Source organism: Oncorhynchus tshawytscha, linkage group LG24 (genome assembly GCF_018296145.1).
Source record: "Oncorhynchus tshawytscha isolate Ot180627B linkage group LG24, Otsh_v2.0, whole genome shotgun sequence".
In the NCBI taxonomy this organism is placed as follows: domain Eukaryota; kingdom Metazoa; phylum Chordata; class Actinopteri; order Salmoniformes; family Salmonidae; genus Oncorhynchus; species Oncorhynchus tshawytscha.
Genome location: NC_056452.1, coordinates 32,400,104 through 32,418,191, shown reverse-complemented (window position 1 = coordinate 32,418,191; position 18,088 = coordinate 32,400,104). Strand labels below are relative to the sequence as shown.

General features: G+C 45.6%; 1 protein-coding gene across 5 annotated transcripts in view; it reads left to right on the top strand.

Moving 5' to 3' along the window:
• LOC112224722 (AT-rich interactive domain-containing protein 4B) overlaps positions 1–18,088 on the top strand; it is a gene marked incomplete at its 5' end in the record, with an annotated part of 111,647 nt that overhangs the window by 79,786 nt on the left and 13,773 nt on the right. For 2 of the 5 annotated variants that reach the window (XM_042305691.1, XM_042305690.1), the window contains 5 exon segments: positions 562–771; positions 4,420–4,504; positions 4,671–4,902; positions 9,864–11,276; positions 16,922–17,101. In XM_042305691.1, the coding sequence (XP_042161625.1) occupies positions 562–771; positions 4,420–4,504; positions 4,671–4,902; positions 9,864–11,276; positions 16,922–17,101 (2,120 nt within the window). 5 annotated transcript variants of the gene reach the window in all.

Sequence of the window (18,088 nt, the reverse complement as noted above, 5' to 3'; positions counted from 1 at the left end):
GTAGTGGCTTGGAGGCTAGGGGGTTATTTACTAGTAGTGGCTTGGAGGCTGGGGGTTATTTAGTAGTAGTGGCTTGGAGGCTGGGGGGGTTATTTAGGTAGTGGCTTGGAGGCAAGGGGGTTATTTAGTAGTATGTGCTTGGAGCCTAGGAGGGTTATTTAGTAGTATGTGCTTGGAGCCTAGGAGGTTATTTAGTAGTAGTGGCTTGGAGGCTTGGAGGAGGGTTATTTAGTAGTATGTGCTTAGAGCCTAGGAGGGTTATTTAGTAGTAGTGGCTTGGAGGCAAGGAGGGTTATTTAGTAGTATGTGCTTAGAGCCTAGGAGGGTTATTTAGTAGTATGTGCTTGGAGCCTAGGGGGGTTATTTATTAGTTGTGTGTTGTTGTTTTTTTAGTAGTAGTGGCTTGGAGATTGGCGGTTGTCCCAGGCCAATGGTGGGTTTGGCCTACCTAGTGGCAGGTAGTGAGAGTGGGGTTTGGGTGGGTTTGTGGTTGTGGTGCATTATGGGAAGCCTAGGCCCAGGAAGTGAACAGGAAGCTGAACTGTGTTTCATTGATTTCAGGGATGAGAGCTGCAGTCAGGAGGGCGATGGTGGTGATGAGGATCTGGGGGAGGAAGGGGAGGAGTTTGAGTGTTACCCCCCGGGGATGAAGGTGCAGGTGAGGTATGGTCGTGGTCGCAGCCTGAAGACGTACCAGGCCACTGTGAAAGAGGCTGACGTGGAGGGGGGAGAGGTGCTCTACCTGGTTCACTACTGTGGCTGGAACGTCAGGTAAGATTAGCAGGACACACAGCCTTGGGGAATATGACCTTTCACCTCAATATATTTATCACCTGACCACTACTAGTTGATATTAATATATATATTAGTGGAGAGGTGTGGCTGGAATGGCAGGTAAGATTAGCAGGACACACAGCCTTGGGGAATATGACCTTTCACCTCAATATATTTATCACCTGACCACTACTAGTTGATATTAATATATATATTAGTGGAGAGGTGTGGCTGGAATGGCAGGTAAGATTAGCAGGACACAAAGCCCTGGGGAATATGACCTATCACCTCAATATATCTATCACCTGACCCCTACTAGTTTTGTGGATATGAATATATATTAGTGGAGAGGTGTGGCTGAAACGGCAGGTAAGATTAGCAGGACACAAAGCCCTGGGGAATATGACCTATCACCTTCCTAGCCACCACTAGTATTACAGCTATATTATTTACCCTCCTCAAATAGACCCAGCTGTAAATATAAAGAGCTTACCTTTTAAATGGAGATCCCTGTAGCAACAACATGGATATTCCTTCCTCTCTGTTTTGAAACAAGCTCACATATATTATATTTATATATCATTGATTATATCTTACCATCAGCTATAGATAATGTAATGTTCCCTCTGTGACACGACGCATGAATTATCATTGATTATTTCTTACCATCAGCTATAGATAATGTAATGGTTTTTCTGTGTCAGGACTAATTAATTATCATTGCACTGTGGACATCTAGTGGTTAACATTGAGAATTGGGGCAATCAGTAATGACTTTGGTTTGTTGACGTTTTAAAGTATTGACTGACAGTTTGTCTCCCCATCTGTCTGTCTGTCTGTCCTCCCACTGTCATCTAGAGACGGGCTGAGTTTGACCATAAAATGAAGCTCTTTCACAGAGCCTTCTCATTGAAGAATAGAGCTATTTTATGAAGTCCTAAGCCACTTTAAAATTCCATTTAATCCTCATTCACGTTATAGGGCCAAACCTACCCAAGCCAAGCTGAGAAACTGAGCTTGCCTGGTTAAACATCCACCATAATTGCTGGAACCATACTGGAAAGGACCACAAGCAGAAGGGTACGGTTCGGGTGGGCCCTATCGTGTGAATCTGGTATTAAAGTGCTGCTATACTCACCTCTACCTCTCTCCCCCCTGGGCCAGAGACAGGGTAATAAATACACTGTTACTATGTAGAAGTAGAGTTGGCATACATAAGACAGACAAAATAGTGAAGAGCTTTTCACAGTGAGACCAATGTAGGGATTGTCTTACTGTTGTTTTGTGGTTGAATTCCATAAGTTGTTGAGCAGAGGTTCTTTTCTCTGCGTTACTGTGTCTTGTGGACATTGGAAGACTTTCATTCCTTTCTGTAGATCCAAGTAGACTACCTTTGGGTAGTTAAACATTCTGTAAATCATTTCTATGGTTGTTGGTATTATCATAGTGTTGATTTATCTTAAGGTTCTTTTATTCCATAATTATAATGTGGATTTGTCTTCATTAAGGCTGTCTTATTCCAAGTAATAATTTTGATTTATCTTAATTATGGTGGTTTTATTCCATTATATAATTATGGGGCGGCAGGTAGCCTAGTGGTTAGAGCGTTGGACCAGTAACCGAAAGGTTGCAAGATCAAATCCCGAGCTGACAAGGTAAAAAAAAATCTGTCGTTCTGCCCCTGAACAAGGCAGTTAACCCACTGTTCTTAGGCCGTCATTGAAAATAAGAATTTGTTCTTAACTGACTTCCCTAGTTAAATAAAGGTAAAATAAATAAAAATATGTTGATATTCAGTACCAGTCAAAAGTTTGGACACAGCTACTCATTCCTGGATTTTTCTTTATTTTCACTATTCTCTATATTGTAGAATAACAGTGAAGACATCAAAACTATGAAAGAACACATAGTAACCAAAATAATGTTAATCAAATCAAAATATATTATATTTTAGAAGTAGACACCCTTTGCCTTGATGACAGCTTTGCACACTCTTGGCATTATCTCAACCAGCTTCACCTGGAATGCTTTTCCATCAGTCTTGAAGGAGTTCCCACAAATGCTGAGCACTTGTTGGCTGCTGTTCTTTCACTCCGCAGTCTAACTCATCCCAAACCATCTCAATTGGGTTGAGGTCAGGTGATTGTGGAGGCCAGGTCATCTGATGCAGCACTCCAGCACTCACCTTCTTGGTCAAAAATCCCTTACACAGCCTGGAGGTGTGTTGGGTCATTGTGCTGTTGAAAAATAAATGATAGTCCCACTAAGCCCAAACCATATGGGATGGCGTATCGCTGCAGAATGCTGTGGAGGCCATGCTGGTTAAGTCTGCCTTGAATTCTAAATAAATCATTGACAGTGTCACCAGCAAAGCACCCCCACACATCACACCTCCTCCTCTTCCATGCTTCACGGTGGGAAATACACATGCGGAGATCTGTTCCAAGCCCCCAAGCATCTGTTTTTTCAAGTATTTTATTTGACCTTTTTAACAAGGCAAGTCAGTTAAGAACAAATTCTTATTTACAATGACGGCCTACCCTGGCCAAACCCTAAGTCGTACGACACTGGGCCAATTGTGAGCCGCACTATGGGACTCCCAATTATAGCCGGTTGTGATACAGCCTGGAATCGAACCAGGGTCTGAAGTGACACCTCTAGCACTGAGACCGCTGCGCCACTCGGGGGTCTCCTCTGAACAGTTTACGTTGAGATGTGTCTGTCACTTGAACTCTGAAGCATTTATTTTGGCAGCAATTTCTGAGGCTGGTAACTCTAATGAACTTCTCCTCTGCAGCAGAGGTAACTCTGGGTCTTCCTTTCCTGTGGCGGTCCTCATGAGAGCCAGTTTCATCATAGCGCTTGATGGATTTTGCAACTGCACTTTAAGAAACGTTCAAAGTTGACATTATCCGTATTGACTGACCTTCATTTCTTAAAGTAATGATGGACTGTTGTTTCTCTTTGCTTATTTGAGCTGTTCTTGCCATAATATGGACTTGGTATTTTACCAAATAAGGCTATCTTCTGTATACCCCCCCTACCTTGTCACAACACAACTAATTGTCTCAAACGCATGAACATTTAACAAGGCACACCTGTTAATTAAAATGTATTCCATGCACTTCATGAAGCTGGTTGAGAGAATGCCAAGAGTGTGCAAAGCTGTCGTCAAGGCAAAGGGTGGCTACTTTGAAGAATCTCAAATATAATATTCCCTTGTGTTCCAAATGGCACCCTATTCCCTATATAGTGCACTACTTTTGACCAGGGACAATAGAGAATCCCATAGGTAGTGCACTACTTTTGACCAGGGCCAATAGGGAATCCCATAGGTAGTGCACTACTTTTGACCAGGGCCAATAGGGAATCCCATAGGTAGTACACTACTTTTGACCAGGGCCCATATTGAATCCCATAGGTAGTACACTACTTTTGACTAGGGCCAATAGGGAATCCCATAGGTAGTACACTACTTTTGACCAGGGCCCATATTGAATCCCATAGGGCTCTGGTCATACGTAGTGCACTATATATGGCTCTGGTCTAAAGTAGTGCACTATATTGGGAATAGTGTGCCATTTGGGCCATAGGTTTTATAACTGACCTTTGATTGACTCTCTGTCTCTGTCTCTCTCTCCTTAGATATGATGAGTGGGTCAAAGCTGACAAGATTGTCCGTCCGGCCAATAAGAATGTTCAGAAGATCAAGCACCGTAAGAAAATAAAGGTAGGAGAAATAAATGTTGTTGCTTTTTATTCTATTTTGCATATTAGCCATTTCAAATGAATATACAGAATAAACAGTTGTTTCTGTCTATGAAGATGACATGAGGTTACCACAAGATGCACAACATTACTCTGGAGCCCTTAACATGGTCTTCCTGCCCTCCCAGAACAAAGCGGAGAGAGAGCGCAACCGCCTGGAGCAACTGAACGAGGACCTGGGGAGTCCGTCCCCGAACAGACTACGTGTCCCCCGCCCCTCCTCCAAATCCCTCGGCCCCTGCTCTGCCCATGAGCGCCATGTCTTCTCCAAGATGGAGGACGGTGAGAACCAAAGGACTCTGACTCTGCAGTCTCCAGTCAAGTCTATTGAAATCACTTCTATCCTCAATGGCCTGCAAGGTAGTCACTACTCTACCTGGCGTTGTACTCTAACAGTATAGAGGTAGTCACTGCTCTACCTGGCGTTGTACTCTAACAGTATAGAGGTAGTCACTGCTCTACCTGGCGTTGTACTCTAACAGTATAGAGGTAGTCACTGCTCTACCTGGCGTTGTACTCTAACAGTATGAAGGTAGTCACTGCTCTACCTGGCGTTGTACCTAACAGTATGAAGGTAGTCACTGCTCTACCTGGCGTTGTACTCTAACAGTATGAAGGTAGTCACTGCTCTACCTGGCGTTGTACTCTAACAGTATGAAGGTAGTCACTGCTCTACCTGGCGTTGTACTCTAACAGTATACAGGTACTGAACCTGGCGTTGTAGTCACTGCTCTACCTGGCGTTGGTACACTGCTCTAGCTGGCTAACAGTATGCTCTAATGTAGTCACTGCTCTGCTCTACCTGGCGTTGTACTCTAACAGTATACAGGTCACTGCTCTACCTGGCGTTGTAGTCTAACAGTATGAAGGTAGTCACTGCTCTACCTGGCGTTGTACTCTAACAGTATGAAGGTAGTCACTGCTCTAGCTGGCGTTGTACTCTAACAGTATGAAGGTAGTCACTGCTCTACCTGGCATTGTACTCTAACAGTATGAAGGTTGTAGTCACTGCTCTACCTGGCGTTGTACTCTAACAGTATAGAGGTGGTCACTGCTCTACCTGGCATTGTACTCTAACAGTATAGAGGTAGTCACTGCTCTACCTGGCGTTGTACTCTAACAGTATACAGGTCACTGCTCTACCTGGCGTTGTACTGTACCAGTATACAGGTAGTCAGTGCTCTACCTGGCGTTTTACTCTAACAGTATACAGGTAGTCACTGCTCTACCTGGCGTTGTACTCTACCAGTATACAGTTGGTCACTGCTCTACCAGGCGTTGTACTCTACCAGTATACAGGTGGTCACTGCTCTACCTGGCGTTGTACTCTAACAGTATACAGGTAGTCACTGCTCTACAGTGGCGTTGTACTCTAACAGTATAGAGGTAGTCAGTCACTGCTCTACCTGGCGTTGTACTCTAACAGTATAAAGGTAGTCACTGCTCTACCTGGCGTTGTACTCTAACAGTATAAAGGTAGTCACTGCTCTACCTGGTGTTGTACTCTAACAGTATAGAGGTAGTCACTGCTCTACCTGGCGTTGTACTCTAACAGTATAGAGGTAGTCACTGCTCTACCTGGCGTTGTACTCTAACAGTATACAGGTAGTCACTGCTCTACCTGGCGTTGTACTGCTACCAGTATACAGGTCACTGTCACTGCTCTACCAGTATACAGGTCACTGCTCTACCTGGCGTTGTACTCTACCAGTATACAGTTGGTCACTGCTCTAACAGTATACAGGTAGTCACTGCTCTACCTGGCGTTTGTACTCTAACAGTATACAGTTGATCACTGCTCTACCAGGCCTTGTACTCTACCAGTATACAGGTGGTCACTGCTCTACCTGGCGTTGTACTCTAACAGTATACAGGTAGTCACTGCTCTACGTGGCGTTGTACTCTAACAGTATAGAGGTAGTCAGTCACTGCTCTACCTGGCGTTGTACTCTAACAGTATAAAGGTAGTCACTGCTCTACCTGGCGTTGTACTCTAACAGTAGTCACTGCTCTACCTGGCGTTTTACTCTAACAGTCAGGTAGTCACTGCTCTACCTGGCGTTGTACTCTAACAGTATGAAGGTAGTCACTGCTCTACCTGGCGTTGTACTCTAACAGTATACAGTTGATCACTGAAGGTAGTCACTGCTCTACCTGGCGTTGTACTCTAACAGTATGAAGGTAGTCACTGCTCTACCTGGTGTTGTACTCTACCAGTATAGAGGTAGTCACTGCTCTACCTGGCGTTGTACTCTAACAGTATAGAGGTAGTCACTGCTCTACCTGGCGTTGTACTCTAACAGTATAGAGGTAGTCACTGCTCTACCTGGCGTTGTACTCTAACAGTATACAGGTAGTCACTGCTCTACCTGGCGTTTACTCTAACAGTATACAGGTAGTCACTGCTCTACCTGGCGTTGTACAGTCACTGCTCTACCTGGCGTTGTAAACAGTATAGAGGTAGTCACTGCTCTACCTGGCGTTGTACTCTAACAGTATAGTCACTGCTCTACCTGGCGTTGTGAGGTGGTCACTGCTCTACCTGGCGTTGTACTCTAACAGTATAGAGGTGGTCACTGCTCTACCTGGTGTTGTACTCTAACAGTATAGAGGTAGTCACTGCTCTACCTGGCGTTGTATGAAGGTAGTCACTGCTCTAACAGTATACAGGTCACTGCTCTACCTGGCGTTGTACTGTACCAGTATACACTGCTCTACCTGGCGTTGTAGTATACAGTAGTCACTGCTCTACCTGGCGTTGTACTCTAACAGTATACAGTTGGTCACTGCTCTACCTGGCGTTGTGGCGTTTTACTCTAACAGTATACAGGTGTCACTGCTCTACCTGGCGTTGTACTCTACCAGTATACAGGTCAGTCACTGCTCTACCTGGTCACTGTTGTACTCTAACAGTATACAGGTAGTCACTGCTCTACCTGGCGTTGTACTCTACCAGTATACAGGTGGTCACTGCTCTACCTGGCGTTGTACTCTAACAGTATAAAGGTAGTCACTGCTCTACCCGGCATTGTACTCTGACAGTATAGAGGTGGTCACTGCTCTACCTGGCGTTGTACTCTAACAGTATACAGGTAGTCACTGCTCTACCTGGCGTTGTACTCTACCAGTATACAGTTGGTCACTGCTCTACCAGGCGTTGTACTCTACCAGTATACAGGTGGTCACTGCTCTACCTGGCGTTGTACTCTAACAGTATACAGGTAGTCACTGCTCTACCTGGCGTTGTACTCTAACAGTATAGAGGCCTTGTAGTCAGGTGGTCTGCTCTACCTGGCGTTGTACTCTAACCACTGCTCTACCTGGCGTTGTACTCTAACAGTATAAAGGTAGTCACTGCTCTACCTGGCGTTGTACTCTAACAGTATAAAGGTAGTCACTGCTCTACCTGGCGTTGTACTCTAACAGTATAAAGGTAGTCACTGCTCTACCTGGCGTTGTACTCTAACAGTATACAGGTAGTCACTGCTCTACCTGGCGTTGTACTCTAACAGTATACAGGTAGTCACTGCTCTACCTGGCGTTGTACTCTAACAGTATACAGGTAGTCACTGCTCTACCTGGCGTTTTACTCTAACAGTATACAGGTCACTGTCTCTACTGCTCTACCTGGCGTTGTACTCTACCAGTATACAGTTGGTCACTGTACTGCTCTACCAGGCGTTGAACTCTACCAGTATACAGGTGGTCACTGCTCTACCTGGTGTTGTACTCTAACAGTATACAGGTAGTCACTGCTCTACCTGGCGTTGTACTCTAACAGTGTACAGGTAGTCACTACTCTACCTGGTGTTGTGCTCTACCTGGCTTGTACTCCAGTATAGAGGTAGTCACTGCTCTACCTGGCGTTGTACTCTAACAGTATAGAGGTAGTCACTGCTCTACCTGGCGTTGTACTCTAACAGTATACAGGTAGTCACTGCTCTACCTGGCGTTGTACTGCTCTACCAGTATACAGGGTAGTCACTGCTCTACCTGGCGTTTTACTCACTAACAGTATACAGGTAGTCACTGCTCTACCTGGCGTTGTACTCTAACAGTATAGAGGTGGTCACTGCTCTACCTGGCGTTGTACTCTAACAGTATAGAGGTGGTCACTGCTCTACCTGGTGTTGTACTCTAACAGTATAGAGGTAGTCACTGCTCTACCTGGCGTTGTACTCTAACAGTATACAGGTCACTGCTCTACCTGGCGTTGTACTGTACCAGTATACAGGTAGTCACTGCTCTACCTGGCGTTGTACTCTACCAGTATACAGTTGGTCACTGCTCTACCTGGCGTTGTACTCTACCAGTATACAGGTGGTCACTGCTCTACCTGGCGTTGTACTCTACCAGTATACAGGTAGTCACTGCTCTACCTGGCGTTGTACTCTAACAGTATACAGGTAGTCACTGCTCTACCTGGCGTTGTACTCTACCAGTATACAGGTGGTCACTGCTCTACCTGGCGTTGTACTCTAACAGTATAAAGGTAGTCACTTCTCTACCTGGCGTTGTACGGCATTGTACTCTGACAGTATAGAGCTGGTCACTGCTCTACCTGGCGTTGTACTCTAACAGTATACAGGTAGTCACTGCTCTACCTGGCGTTGTACTCTAACAGTATACAGTTGGTCACTGCTCTACCTGGCGTTGTACTCTAACAGTATACAGGTAGTCACTGCTCTCTACCTGGCGGCGCTCTACCTGTTGTACTCTAACAGTATACAGGTCACTGCTCTACCTGTCGTTATACTCTAACAGTATACAGGTAGTCACTGCTCTACCTGGCGTTGTACTCTAACAGTATACAGTTGGTCACTGCTCTACCTGGCGTTGTACTCTAACAGTATAGAGGTCACTGCTCTACCTGGCGTTGTACTCTAACAGTATACAGGTAGTCACTGCTCTACCTGGCGTTGTACTCTAACAGTATACAGTTGGTCACTGCTCTACCTGGCGTTGTACTCTAACAGTATAGAGGTAGTCACTGCTCTACCTGGCGTTATACTCTAACAGTATAGAGGTAGTCAAATGGATAGAATATGTCATTCAAATTACATTTTGTTTCATGACTTTGACTATTGAACAAGTTAGTTAATTTTAAGCCACATGTTTTACTCAATGTTATGCTTTTTGAGTGTTGAACAATTAACTTTTTTAGTTTTAGTAGTTTTAGAGTTCAGTAGATTGTATTTCACTCCATAGAACTATTCTACATTGATTGGGAGTGCTGTTGTGTTTCCTAAGCCATTGTAGTGGAAGTTTGTGGTGCCAAAAGGTCAAGGTACTAAAGTGTTGTTTTTCTTTTCTTCCTTCAGCCTCAGAGAGTTCAACAGACGAGTCTGATCAGGATGGTGGGCGTGAGGACGACGATGACCATCCAGGTTCAGGGGGTCGCGGCAGTCTCAGAAAGGGGGGTCCCCCCAAACCCCTTCACGCCTTAGACCGCTGGGAGGGTACCGCCTCTACCGATGTCCCCAAACCACCATTGGTCACAGGGAAGAGCCAACAACCAATCAGCGTCGAGACCCCGGAGGCTGGGAGGCGGCGTAGCCAACTAGAGTTTGAGGCTGAGAGGGAGGGGCCAGGTAGCTCCGCCTGCAGGAAGAGGAAGTCAGAAGGAGTGGCAGGGGAGCAACAGACCTCTAAAGGACCCCCCTCCAAAACCAAGCTCCCAACCAGGAGCACCAGGAGCGCAGACTGGCTGCCGGGAGGCTCCAACAGGAGGGCCCAGGAGAGAGCAGGAGGTCTAGGGGAAGACAGAGGAGGAGCAGGAGGTTCCTCTAGCAGCAGCTCAGATGATGGAGGTGCACCTCCCACTGAGCCCCACCAAGCCGATGGAGACCGACCCAGCTCCCGTCCCAAACCTTCCCCCTCTAAGAAGTACAACGGCATGAAGGACAAGAGTGGCACCGGGGGTGGAGGCGGCGCCCGCCCTGCGGGATTCTGGGAGATCCCTGAGAAGAGGGCTAAGATGGCATCCAGCAGCGTGGAGGAGAGGGAGAGAGAGAGAGCGAGACCGGCGGGTGGCAGTCGTACCAAGGGCCAGAAGGATGTGTGGTCCAGTATTCAGGCCCAGTGGCCCAAGAAGACCCTGAAGGAGCTGTTCTCTGACTCCGACACAGAGGCTGCTAACTCCCCTCCTCCGCCTGGACCGGCCCAGTCCTCATCATCATGCCACGAGGAGAGGGAGAGCAGGGGGGAGCGGGATGGGAACGAGGCAGGACTTGGAGGCCCGGAGAGGGAAAGCAGGGGGGAGCGGGACGGGGAGGGAGATGAGGCAGGAGGAAGAGGCCCGGAGAGGGAGATTAGGGGGGAGCAGGGCGGGGAGGGAGACGAGGGAGGAGGAGGCCCGGAGAGGGAGGACCATGACCTCTCAGAGGAGAACCAGGGGCAGGAGAAGAGGAGGAGTGAGCAGGAGTTCCCCTCCAGTGGATCTGACTCAGTTCTCAACACCCCTCCCACCACCCCAGAGTCCCCATCCATGGGACATAGCAGTAGTGGGGCCATGGCGCAAGGGGCTGGAACTGGCTCTAACCGGACTCAGCCCTCCTGTCCTCCCCTGTCTGTAACCCCTGCTCTGGGTACAACGCCCTCCTCTGACCCCTTGGCTCCGGGGCGCCCCAACACCCTGGCAGAGGAAGGTGGTTGTGGTCGCAGTGAGACAGACAGCAGTACAGTGGAGGTGGAAAGTCTAGGAGGGGAGCTGCAGGACCAGGACTTACCCCCAGGTAAGTGTTGACAAGCCAAATGGTTGCTGGCATCAGTGTCCTAGATACCGTCACCAGCCGTTGTGCCCTTGAGCAAGACACTTAACCTGCTCACAGGGCACTACACTGCTCCAGCCTTTCCCACATGCATGTGTATTTGTGTGTACAGTGCCTGCAGAACGTATTCATACCCCTTGATTTTGTTTTATTTCATTCATGCTTTCAGTCGACGAGATTGAATTCTGCATTTAGACTGCTTAAAAACACAGAGGATACCACATTCAATTAAACAAGTTCTAACCAGCCTACCAACTGGCGCAGCATCGCAGTGCTAGAGGCGTCACTACAGACCCGGGTTCTATCCCGGAATCATTGTTGTATCACAACCGGCCGTGATCGGGAGTCCCATAGGTTGGCGCACAATTGGCCCAGCGTCGTCCGGGTTAGGGGAGGGTTTGGCCGGGGGGCTTTACTTGGCTCACCGCGCTCTGGCGACTCCTTGTGGCGGGCCGGGCACCTGCAGGTTGACTTCGTCATCAGTTGAACAGTGTTTCCTCTGACACATTGGTGCGGCTGGCTTCTGGGTTAAGCTGGCGGGTGTTAAAAGCTTGGTTTCATGTTTCGGGGGACTCATGACTCAACCTTCACCTCCCGAGGCCGTTGGGGAGTTGCAGCGATGAGACAAGTTCAAAATTGGGGAGATAAATGGGGTAAAATTTTTAAAAATTAACAAGTCCGATGGCAGTGGCTATGGTCGGATCTTTCTGTATATTTGTTCTTACCTTGATGCTGGACAGTTGGCTCTGTTTGCAGAGGACTCTGCCAGTACTGTCTCCTCTTCTCTGAGGTAGTAGATCATGTAGAGGGTCCAGTACTGTCCGTGACTGTCTCTGAATTGTGTTATTATCTTGCTTGGCCTTTTCTGTACGCTTTCCAATGCTGCTTCCTGCTTCTTTGTGCAGCCCACCAGCAACACACTTTTGTCCTGACTTTACTTTCATTAATCTGATGACTGTTATTTATCTAATCAACTAACTATGTTTAATTGTTACCCAATTAAACGAATCATGTAACAATTAACTCATTAGGATTTGGGGCACCACGAGAGCAGTTATTTAGAGTTACCATCTCCCCAATTAAACTCTAAAGGTCTTGACCTTTCACATCCATAAACAGTCAGCTTATTCATCATAACCTCGTATCATATCATGTCGTAACCTTGCATCGGCAAAAACCTGAGCCTTAATTATGATTCAGTACTACACAAATTGGTTTACTTATTTATTTACTAGCTAACTAAATGGTAACACAGAATAATCATACACAATACATGAGAAATACATAATACATGAGAAGTAGGTCCCTAGTGGACTGACAACAATATGGCTGCTTGTTATGAAAGACATGGCGAGACAGAGGGACAGAGACACTTAACGTTGCTACATTTAGAAAATACTCTCACTTATACTTTACACACAAACTGCCGCCCAGTTGGAGTAAGAAAATCCTTAGTTTCTCTCGGTGGACCGGGTCTTCTTAGAAAATGTGTTGGGCCTTTTCGCTGCACGCTTATAAGGTTTGATTGTCCAAAAGGGGACCCCACCCATCTTCTACTGTTGTTCTCCTCTGCTGTCGTCCGGTATCCGGTAACTTGTCATGTAGTCCTGAACAGAACTACAGAGTTTATTCTCCTTCCATTCGCTCTGAAAGAATCTTCTTTGAAGATAGGCTAGCCAGCCGTGTCGATGGTTCCCCAGTGGGGTGATGAGAGTAATAGAATACGATGGTTTGAGCAGAATGGCCCCACTTAAATGTGCTTTTCTAGATACTTTACTTAGGATCAGCCGTACCAGTGATTGTCCGTGAGGTGACTTTATCGTCTCTACCTCGCATTGAGATTCACAGTTCAAACCACTTTAAACGTGAGCTGTACTTCTCTCTGGTGTAATATGTTCATTCTTAAACCATCATTTTATACAATTGGCTCAAAAGGGCGGTTCCGACAGGCTGACATGCTCTCTGAACTCACTCAAGGGAGGTGACTACTTACTTGTACAAAGTTATAGAAACAATTTCCTCTTATAGTTTCTAAAATCATATCCCTCTCTTAACCAAAACACTTTCATCATTTTTCATATAGCATGCACAACGTAGAGGATGTAGTGTTACAGTATTTCCTCTATAACATTGTTAATGGCATCACAAAATAACAAACAAACTGACATCAGTGTTCTTTTAGGTCGCATCTGACCATTCCCCACGTTCTATGTTAGAAATATTGTTCCAGCATTCGCTTTACAGCATGTTAAGAGTTTCGGCGGGGAAAAAGCTTTCAAACAAAGGCAAATTCCTCTGGTGAATTTGGAGAGGGAGAGAGCTGAACGTTCTTGTCCTTGATTTACAACTGCCATTATCCCGGCATGGTCGGATGAGAGTGGTATAGACGTCATCAGTGGGAAGGCTGTTTCTTGCCATCACAGTTAGGAAGTGGAGATGCCTTGAACTATTTTCAATGCCTGGTTAATGGATGGCCCCCACTGAGTTAGTTGTCCAAGTGGAAGCCAAGGCATTTTGTGCATGTTTCAACTGGAACAGCCTGACCACCCAGTATTAGTGGAGCTGGTTCCAACTGGAACAGCCTGACCACCCAGTATTAATGGCCTCAGAATGCTTTTCTGTTGGCATGACACAGGACTGATGGTAGCGCTCACTTTGTCTTCTCCGGACAAGCTTTTTTTCAGGATGCCCCAAACAATGGGAAAGGGGATTCATCAGAGAAAATGACTTTAGCTGAATCAACTTTAGGAGACGGTCCTGGCGCTTGCTGGACTTTCTTGGCCGCCCTGAAGCCTTCTTCACAACAATCAAACCACTCTCCTTGAAGTTCTTGATGATCCGATAATGGTTGATTTAGGTGCAATCTTACTGGCAGCAATATCCTTGCCTGTGAAGCCCTTTTTGTGCAAAGCAATGATGACGGCACGTGTTTTCCTTTAGGTAACCATGATAGATAGAGGTTGAACAATGATTCCAAGCACCACCCTCCTTTTGAAGCTTCCAGTCTGTTATTCAAACTCAATCAGCATGACAGAGTGATCTCTAGCCTTGTCCTCGTCAACACTAACACCTGTGTTGACAAGAGAATCACTGACATGATGTCAGCTGGTCCTTTTGTGGAAGGGCTGAAATGCTGGAAATGTTTTTGGGGGATTCAGTTCATTTGCATGGCAAAGAGGGACTTTGCAATTAATTGCAATTCATTTGATTTGCATATACATTCTGGAGTATATGCAAATTGCCACCATACAAACTGAGGCAGCAGGCCTTGTGTTTTAGGTTATTGTCCTGCTGAAAGGTGAATTCATCTCCCAGGTGAAAAGCAAACTGAACCAGGTTTTCCTCGAGGATTTGCCTGTGCTTAGCTCTGTTACGTTTCTTTTTTTAACTTGAAAAAAATCCCCTCCTTATTTGAGTACAAGCATACCCATAACATGATGCAGCCACCACTATGTTTGAAAATATGAAGAGTGGTACTCAATTATGTATTGTATTGGATTTGCCCTAAACATACCACTTTGTATTCAGGACAAAAATTGAATTGCTTTGCCAAATTTGTTGTAGTTTTACTTTAGTGCCCTGTTGCAAACAGGATGCATGTTTTCAAATATTTGTAGTCTGTACAGGCTTCCTTCTTTTCACTCTGTCATTTATGTTAATATTGTGAAGTAACTACAATGTTGTTGATCCATCCTCAAGTTTCTCCTATCACAGCCATTAAACTCCTCAACTGTTTTAAAGTCACCATTGGCCTCGTGGTGAAATCCCTGAGCAGTTTCCTTCCTCTCCGGCAACTGAGTTAGGAATGAGACCTGTATCTTTGTAGTGACTGGGTGTATTGATGCACCATCCATAGTGTAATGAATAACTTCACCATGATCAAAGGGATATTCAGTATCTGCTTTTATTTTTTTTTACCCATCTACCAATAAGTGTCCTTCTTTGTGAAGCATTGGAAAACCTCCCTGTTCTTTGTGGTTAAATCTTTGTTTGAAATTCACTGCTCGACTGAGGGACATTACAGATAATTGTATTTGTGGAGTACAGAGATGAGGTAGTCATTCGTAAATCATGTTAACCACTATTATTGCGCACAGAGTGAGTTTTTATGTGACTTATTATGTGACTTGTTAAGCAAATTTGTACTCCTGAACTTATTTAGGCTTGTCATAACAAAGGGGTTGAATACTTCGACATGAGACATTTTAGCTTTTCATTTTGTATGAATTTGCAAAACATAATTCTAGTTTTAAAATGATGGGGTATTGTGTGAAGTCCGGTGACCCAAAAAAATCTAAATCAATTTTAAATGAAGGCTGTAACACGACAATAATGTGAATGGCTGTGAATACCTTCTGAATGCACTGTAACTCACTGTGTGGTGAATACCTTCTGAATGCACTGTAACTCACTGTGTGGTGAATACCTTCTGAATGCACTGTAACTCACTGTGTGGTGAATACCTTCTGAATGCACTGTAACTCACTGTGTGGTGAATACCTTCTGAATGCACTGTAACTCACTGTGTGGTGAATACCTTCTGAATGCACTGTAACTCACTGTTCACTGGTGAATACCTTCTGAATGCACTGTAACTCACTGTGTGGTGAATACCTTCTGAATGCACTGTAACTCACTGTGTGGTGAATACCTTCTGAATGCACTGTAACTCACTGTGTGGTGAATACCTTCTGAATGCACTGTAACTCACTGTGTGGTGAATACCTTCTGAATGCACTGTAACTCACTGTGTGGTGAATACCTTCTGAATGCACTGTAACTCACTGTGTGGTGAATACCTTCTGAATGCACTGTAACTCACTGTGTGGTGAATACCTTCTGAATGCACTGTAACTCACTGTGTGGTAGAATACCTTCTGAATGCACTGTAACTCACTGTGTGGTGAATACCTTCTGAATGCATGTAACTCACTGTGTGGTGAATACCTTCTGAATGCACTGTAACTCACTGTGTGGTGAATACCTTCTGAATGCACTGTAACTCACTGTGTGGTGAATACCTTCTGAATGCACTGTAACTCACTGTGTGGTGAATACCTTCTGAATGCACTGTAACTCACTGTGTGGTGAATACCTTCTGAATGCACTGTAACTCACTGTGTGGTGAATACCTTCTGAATGCACTGTAACTCACTGTGTGGTGAATACCTTCTGAATGCACTGTAACTCACTGTGTGGTGAATACCTTCTGAATGCACTGTAACTCACTGTGTGGTGAATACCTTCTGAATGCACTGTAACTCACTGTGTGGTGAATACCTTCTGAATGCACTGTAACTCACTGTGTGGTGAATACCTTCTGAATTCACTGTAACTCACTGTGTGGTGAATACCTTCTGAATGCACTGTAACTCACTGTGTGGTGAATACCTTCTGAATGCACTGTGTGTGTGTGTGTGTGTGTTTTGGATGGGTTCAATACAACACAACTGTATTGTCCATTGGGTTAGAACGGCCTTTCCCAACACCCCCAGACACACACACGTTGAGAGGAACAGGGTCAGCAGTGGTGGAAAGCAACTGTGAGGGGTTTTGGTCAGAAGACCGATTTCTGTCTCGTATGGATCAATGAAGTTGTTCTTTTCCAGACCAGGAGCAGGGAGAGCCCCACCACCATGGGGGAGCAGGATCCCCCTCCTCGCAGAGTAAAGTCTCCCTCCTAGACGGTCCAGGTAGCCTGTCCTCCTCTCACAGCCACTCCAACTCTACCTGCAGTCTGGAGCTCAGTAGTAGCAGTCGACACGACAACACTGAACACAAAGCCAAAGGTAAGGAACCTCAGCTAACACTGAACACAAAGCCAAAGGTAAGGAACCTCAGCTAACACTGAACACAAAGCCAAAGGTAAGGAACCTCAGCTAACACTGAACACAAACCCAAAGGTAAGGAACCTCAGCTAACACTGAACACAAAGCCAAAGGTAAGGAATCTCAGCTAACACTGAACACAAAGCCAAAGGTAAGGAACCTCAGCTAACACTGAACACAAAGCCAAAGGTAAGGAACCTCAGCTAACACTGAACACAAAGCCAAAGGTAAGGAACCTCAGCTAACCCTGAACACAAAGCCAAAGGTAAGGAACCTCAGCTAACACTGAACACAAAGCCAAAGGTAAGGAATCTCAGCTAACACTGAACACAAAGCCAAAGGTAAGGAACCTCAGCTAACACTGAACACAAAGCCAAAGGTAAGGAACCTCAGCTAACACTGAACACAAAGCCAAAGGTAAGGAACCTCAGCTAACCCTGAACACAAAGCCAAAGGTAAGGAACCTCAGCTAACACTGAACACAAAGCCAAAGGTAAGTACGGAAATGCCTGACAGATAAAATTGGCAAAATACAGTTTGTTCCTGTTACAATATTTTAAAGCTTTCTGTTAGCCTTGTATGGTACTAGTATAGGTAAAGACTTCTGTCCAATAGCCTACATTAGACAATTTACATTGTAGATGTGCTCAAAAATGCCTGTTCATATGATGGTTGTATGGAATTTTGAACCAAAGCAGGGCGATTCAAATGTGTACATAGGTGATACCTTTACAGAGGACTTCTTCTCCATCTAGTTTTAGTTCAACAGATTACAGAAAGTTACTGAAGTGCTTGGTGATTCAGATACACATTGGGCACCGCCTGTTGGGGATTCAGATACACATCGGGCACCGCCTGTTGGGGATTCAGATACACATCGGGCACCGCCTGTTGGGGATTCAGATACACATCGGGCACCGCCTGTTGGGGATTCAGATACACATCGGG